Source organism: Malurus melanocephalus, unplaced genomic scaffold (genome assembly GCF_030028575.1).
Source record: "Malurus melanocephalus ecotype Western Australia unplaced genomic scaffold, MMel_1.1 scaffold_226, whole genome shotgun sequence".
NCBI classification, from domain to species: domain Eukaryota; kingdom Metazoa; phylum Chordata; class Aves; order Passeriformes; family Maluridae; genus Malurus; species Malurus melanocephalus.
The window spans coordinates 468,534-474,769 of NW_026623458.1; the positions used below are offsets into that span (position 1 = coordinate 468,534).

The following is a 6,236-nucleotide window of genomic DNA, read 5'->3' on the forward strand; positions in this document are numbered from 1 at the left end:
GCAGCATTTCAATGTAAGCAGGAAAGAACACTGTTAACAACCTGACTTAAAAATTAAAACAAATATTAAGACAGTGACAATAAACAGCAGAACCAAAACTAAGATTTTAAAAAAATAATTTGGCTACACTTGCATTTTAGTCAAATGCATTAACCATAATCTTGAAGGACAGCAACTGAAATATATACAAAAACTTTTTAAAAACACAAATGAGGATTTTTCTTATTGTGAGGGACATTTGCCCCACTCCAAGCAGCGGGAATGACACCATTAGGGTATAATTTATTGGAGGAGCTGCTGACAGGCTCCTTCCAGCTGGATGGGTGACCACAGCAAAGTCCACACTAGGGAGGGACAGCACAAGGCTGTGCTGGTGCCAGGCCTCAAAAATGGGATAAGGACTTGTGCTAACAGCAAAAATGAGGGGAGAAAACCCACGAGCAGTATAACCACCAAACTGGGATAGGCCGCCCTCAGCACATCCGGCAGGCCTGACTCCAGTCACGATAAAAGCTAAAAGCAGACAAGCTTTTAGGCACACACGTGGCTCATGACATTGTTTTTCAGGTAAGAAGAGAGAAAACCTACTCTCCAAGAGGAGATTGCTCATGCCGGCCCGACATCCCTTCTGTTTAAACCTCCCGCCTGAACCCGCCCCAGCCTTACAACACGGCCAACGTGGGAAGGCATAAAAAAACACCGAGCTTCCCACGCCCACAGCGGCTGCAGCAGGAGGGACATCCATCCCCTCACGGTGCCGGAGCCCTCTGAGGGGCGATCCCCATTTTCGGCGATCCCCATTTTCGGCGATCCCCATTTTCGGCGATCCCCCTCCGCCCATCCCTCCCGCCCGGCCCGGCCCGGCCCCAGCCGGCATTACCAGTGCTTCCCATAGAGCCAGTGCCCGCCCCAGCCCAGCAGGCAGGCTCCGAAGGTGGATTTCTTCCAGTGGTTCCTGAGGGTGGCCAGCACTTTGGCCATCGCGCCGCTCGGGCTGTGGCAGCCGCCCCCGGGGCCGCTCCCTGCCCTGCCCGGCCCGGCCCGGCTGGAAACGGCTCCCGCGGCCCCGCGTTCCGCGCACGGACCCGCCCGCACCGGGCACRAACGAAAAAAACAAACAAAAAGCAAACAAAACCGCGCAAATCCTAAGGAAAAGAGTTTGGACAATTCTCCGAGTGCCGGCCTCGCTGCCGTGCTCCAGCCCCCGAGGTGACCCATTGCCACGGGCTGCCAGCGCTCGCACTGATGGGGGAAACGGGGAGATGGAGATAGAGCGTGGCAGAGGATAAAAGTCAATAAAAAAAAAAAAAAAACCAAAAAAAAAAAAAAAAAAAAAAAAAACACACAAAGAAAACCCCACAAATTAAACCAGGAAAACCCAAAACGTAAGAAAGCCCCAGCAAAACCAAACCGAATAAACAAAACACAACAACAAAAAAAGTCGAAACCAAAACAAACCCTGCAAGTAAAACAAAATCACACACACAAAAAAAAAAATTATTTCAGAATATTCAGGTAGAAGAATTGCTGCCTAGGAAGTGGCTGGGGTTTGCTGTTTAAACCCAGCCACCGGGATGGCTGTGAGAATCTGGAGAAATATCTCCAACCACACATGAAAAGCACCGAACTTACAAGGACAACATGAACAGCATGAACATCCTGAACAGGGCAAGGTGGACACAAAAGCAAGGGGCAAGATCTGACCTAATCATGGAAAAAAAATTGGGACAAACTAGTGGTGGTAGCCTCTTCTAACATTAACTAGATTGTAACTAGGATACCCTATAATATTTTTTTACAAGATAACCCACCCAGTTGATCAAGGGAAGTCAAGTAATCTTTTTGGATTTCGGGAAATCTTTTGGTGCTGTCTCTCATATCATCATCCAAATGAGCACATGGCTGGATAAACATATTTTATGATGGGTGAGCAGCTGGCTCATGGGTCAGGCACAAAGGGTTTTAGGGGTGGCATCAGTCTGGGGAGCTGCCAGCAGTGGGGTTCCACATGTTTCCATTCTTGGCCATGACTCGGATGCAGGATTAAACTGGAGGGAATTGTTGACTCCCTCAAAGACTGAGGGACCCTGCAGAGAGACCTTGACAAACTGGAGGATTGTCTCAGCCTCACCTCGGGTGAGGTGAAACTGTGTGCAGTTTTGGGTGCCATGATATAAAAAAACACAATTAACTGTTAAAGAGTGTCCAAAAGAGGGCAATGAAGATGATGAGGGGAAGCTCAGTGAGAAGAAGYTGAGGTCACTTGTTCTGCTCAGCCTGGAGGAGACTGAGGGGAGAGCTCACTGCAATTACAACTTCCTCAGAAGCAGAAGAGTAGGGACAGACAGACACTCATCTCTTCTCTGTGGTGCCAGTGCCAGGACCCAAGGGAATGGCCTCAAGCTCTGCTGTGGGAGGTTTAGGTTGGATATTAGAAAAAAAATTCTTCATCCAGAGGGGGGTTTGGCACTGGAACAGCTCCCTAGGGAAGTGCTCACAACACCAGCCTGACAGTTCAAGAAAGGTTTGGACAATGCTCTCAGGCACATGGGGTGATTCTTGGTGATGATCCTGTGCAGGGCCAAAAGTTGGACTTGGATGATCCTTGTGCATCTCAGCTCAGGATATTCCATGATTCCAACTCAGGCCAAGGTTTCTCAAGATGCCTGSAGATGGTGAACAGAGATTTCATGAAAGTTCAGTTATTCAGAGATACACCATCCTATAAGAAAGGAAGAGGGATGCTGGCCGTTCCCAATGATCTGTTGGCTAAATAAATGTGAGGTGTGAGGGAACAACACTGCTTTTGTAGACCAATCTTGACAGGGACCTCAGGTTGAGGACTCAGGAGAACAAAGATGCACAGATTCTGGACAGAAATTTATTAAAATTARTTTATTAAAATTCTGGACAGAATTTTATTTCTTTCTGAATTTTTTTCCTCTTACAAAATGCCATTTTAGCAATTCAAAAACATCAAAGTCAATAAAATGGCTGTTGGGTTTTTTGGGGAGTTGGATTATTTTTTTTGTGGTTGGGGGTGGTGTTTGTTTGTATTTTGGGTGTTTATTTAGGTTTTGTTTGGGTTTTTTTGTTTTGTTTTTATTTTTGTTTATTTGAATTTTAAAATGCCCCAAATCTTTCTCCTTAAGAATGTTAGCATGGGATGTGAGTAGTAACATAAGGTGGCTGCTTGCGGCCAGATTCTGGGTATGCAAAAGTCTGCTCTGCAAAAATCAAGTTAATGCAGAAGATRGTCCAGAAGACACTCTGCTGTTAATGATAAGAAGAGCAGATTAAAACCCAATGGATTAGTTTTGTGTTTCTTATTAAACCCTGTTATGTTTTGTTTTCTTTCCCCCTTTATTTTGTAGAGCAGAAGATCTGGGATTTTTTTTTTTTTTTTTTAATTAAGGAAATATTAAATTATCTTTTCTTTGATGAATATTTCAGGTATAAGCTCATCTGGCAGCCATTGCTTCCCATTTAAGTATTCCAGGTTCATTGTCCAGTGCATCTCTGTTTGCTGCATACATGCCCTTGATGCAGTGCTGAATATTCCAGGTGATGTGGAGTGATTAAATGTCTTACTTCTCTTGTGCTGTTTGTCCTATTTTTTAGAGGGTTCAGGTGGCATGGCCATCTCCTAACAGCAATGATAGCCACAGATATTAGTACTGTCATCCTTCTTTCTTTCACTTGTGAAAAGACTGTGTGCTGATAAATGCTTCTCAAATTCATAATTCTCATGTGGTGCCACAAATAATTTACAGACATCTGTAACTTCCTATTTTGCAACCGAATCTACCGAGTACAGTTATGTTCATTAACGATGTTTCCAAAACAAGCTTGATTTTTAAAATAAAGCCTCTTTAGAATGCTAATACATGTTCAGAGCACTGAGAAAAAATGTTTAAATGTATGAAAGACCTGAATATCTCTAAGAGGGATGAATGGGAATTTTCCTGTGTTCATAACCATGAAAACACATCAGAGTTAGTATCAGWGAGAAATTTTAGCTCAGCTGCTGCTTGTCTCCAGCATCCCTGGTAGAGGGACTCGACCTGCTTTGGGCAGGGTGGCTGAACAGGGTGAGACCCCAAAATCCCATCCCATCTCCCCTGTTGGGACTGTGTGACACTGAGAGTTTGGGATTTTTGATGTGGGGCTTTTAAAAGAGAACTGCCCTTAGAACAAAGAGACAGTGCAGACAGCAACGACAGATTGCRCTCTTATCTTTTTACTTGGCTTTGCTGAGAATGCAGCGTCCATTCCGAAATTCCTCCTGGCGAACACGGATGTCCTAGTTTTTGGCTGTGGCAGTCTGATCACCCTCAAGGTAGATCACACCTGCCATGCTGCTGCATGTAGCAGGTACTTCTCTTTTAGCTGTCCTAGTTTTCTGCATGTCAGATCAATAGAAGCAGATATTAGAGTGTGTGCAGTGGAAAATGAGAGGATGAAGAACTGATCTTGAGCGTTCTCTAGATAATGTGCTGTAGTAATTTTTTAGGCCAAGTAGAATTCCTGCTGTCTTTTTCACTGTTCGGAGGAGACTGGAATGTGTGGTTTTGTTTTCTTATGTTTGCTAGATGGTTTTCATAAAAAAAAAGAATAATTCAAAATGCTGCTCTGCAACTCTTAACAGYTGACTGGGGACATGTCACCTAAAATTATCTCATAAGCTGTGTATGAAGACAGGTGAACGCCTCATCCTGGTTACTCATGTCTGACCCTTTCATCGTGAGTATTTTTTTTATCATCCTGTCTCTACCATCAGTTCCAAGCCTGTTAGCAGGAGAAGCTTCAGATACACGATCCTGCTTCAGGCATATAGTTATTTGTAACTTTAGAAAAGTCACATCCTCAGTCATCTCAGTGCTCAGCCACTGAATGTAAAGGAGACAGTAGAGAGGCTTTTGTCTACTGCTTGGCAATGCCCTACAATTGATAAGACAGAGAATCATTTAGTCTCCATTTCTTTCTAGCACGATCTGTGCCCACGTTTGAATTAAAAAAAAAAGGGACCTCCCCAGTCCAGTGTAGTCATTTCTGTCACCCTTCCAGCAATGGAGAATTGGGACCCCTCAGCCTGCTGGTTATTCTGCATTTGAGACTCATCTGTCGATGGTCTGAGGGTATGGAACAGCAGTGCTGTCAGCACATCCTGTTGCCACGACAATGATTCTGTCTCTTCAGGTGCTTTCTTACGAGTGAAATGCAAACAGCYGCTTGTGTTGCAGAGACCAAATGTATCGTTCTGCAGGAGCTGTGTTTATCAGAGCAGTGCAGATCCGTGCTGCTGCCAGGCCGAGGCAGCATTGTCTGTGACAGTCTGCCCACATCCCCCTGTTTTTCACACGATTTTATCCCCGTGGCCAGAGGGATGGGGAAGAGCATCCTGGCGCAACCTTCGGGCTTTTGTGCCGCTGATTGAGGAGAAAAACCGAATCTAAATATTTTCATGTCTCTGATCCAGCAAGGGATATTATAATTTGCTTTGTTTTAACTCCACAACACCCGAACACCAATCATGATTTAAAGTGAGGGAGAGTTCTTTTCCTTGGGGGATGTGACCAGGTCGTACTGGGAATCTGTCCAGAGCAGTCCATGGGGTGAGATGGGACATCCACCTCCAGCTTTTCTKAACCACAAGCCAGGGGCATAGGCTTGGGTACAGACAGAGCTCTTTCCCTTCCTGTTTAGGAGATTCCCCAAGCTGGCTGAAATCTCTGGTGAGCTTCCCAGTCCCTGTCTCTCTGCTTCTGGGTTTTTTTTCCTCCAGGTTTTGTGTCCAGAGCCTGAAGCTGCTCCTCCACCATGTGTCCCAGGTCCCACTTGGTTCTATCCTGGCCGATGATTTATGTAACAGAGAGGAGCACTGCAGCCACTGAAGCTAATAAGAGAAAGTTTCCCTGCCTGTGAGAGCAGAGAAAGTTCATGATGGTTTCTCTTGCCCTCATTTCCAGCTCTGCCTGAAGGTGTGATTCCCTGGGGTAGTCATGTCTGCAGTCAGTGCCTGCTCCACTGGTTTGGAGAAAGAACTGAATCACTCTGGCAGGGTTTTTGGTTGGGTAACTCAGAGAAGCTCTGCACAAGAATAATCTCTCCCTTCTTCCCCCTCCTCGCTCTTTCTTGGCTCTTCAGTAAGCAGAGCACGACCTGAGCTTCACCCTCCCTAGAAGGAAATTCAGGAGCGTGCCTGGCGTATTTATATGGCAAAACCCTCCACCTTT

The 6,236-nt window shown here is 45.4% G+C and overlaps 1 protein-coding gene across 1 annotated transcript in view; it reads right to left on the reverse strand.

Annotated features, from left to right (window-relative positions):
- Nucleotides 1–1,039, reverse strand: part of AGK (acylglycerol kinase) — a 34,697-nt gene extending 33,658 nt beyond the window's left edge. Inside the window, exon 1 of the mRNA XM_057374472.1 lies at nucleotides 881–1,039. Within this exon, the coding sequence (XP_057230455.1) occupies nucleotides 881–981 (101 nt within the window). The 5' untranslated portion in view covers nucleotides 982–1,039. The remainder of the gene's footprint in view (nucleotides 1–880) is intronic.
- Nucleotides 1,040–6,236: the final 5,197 nt, after the last annotated feature.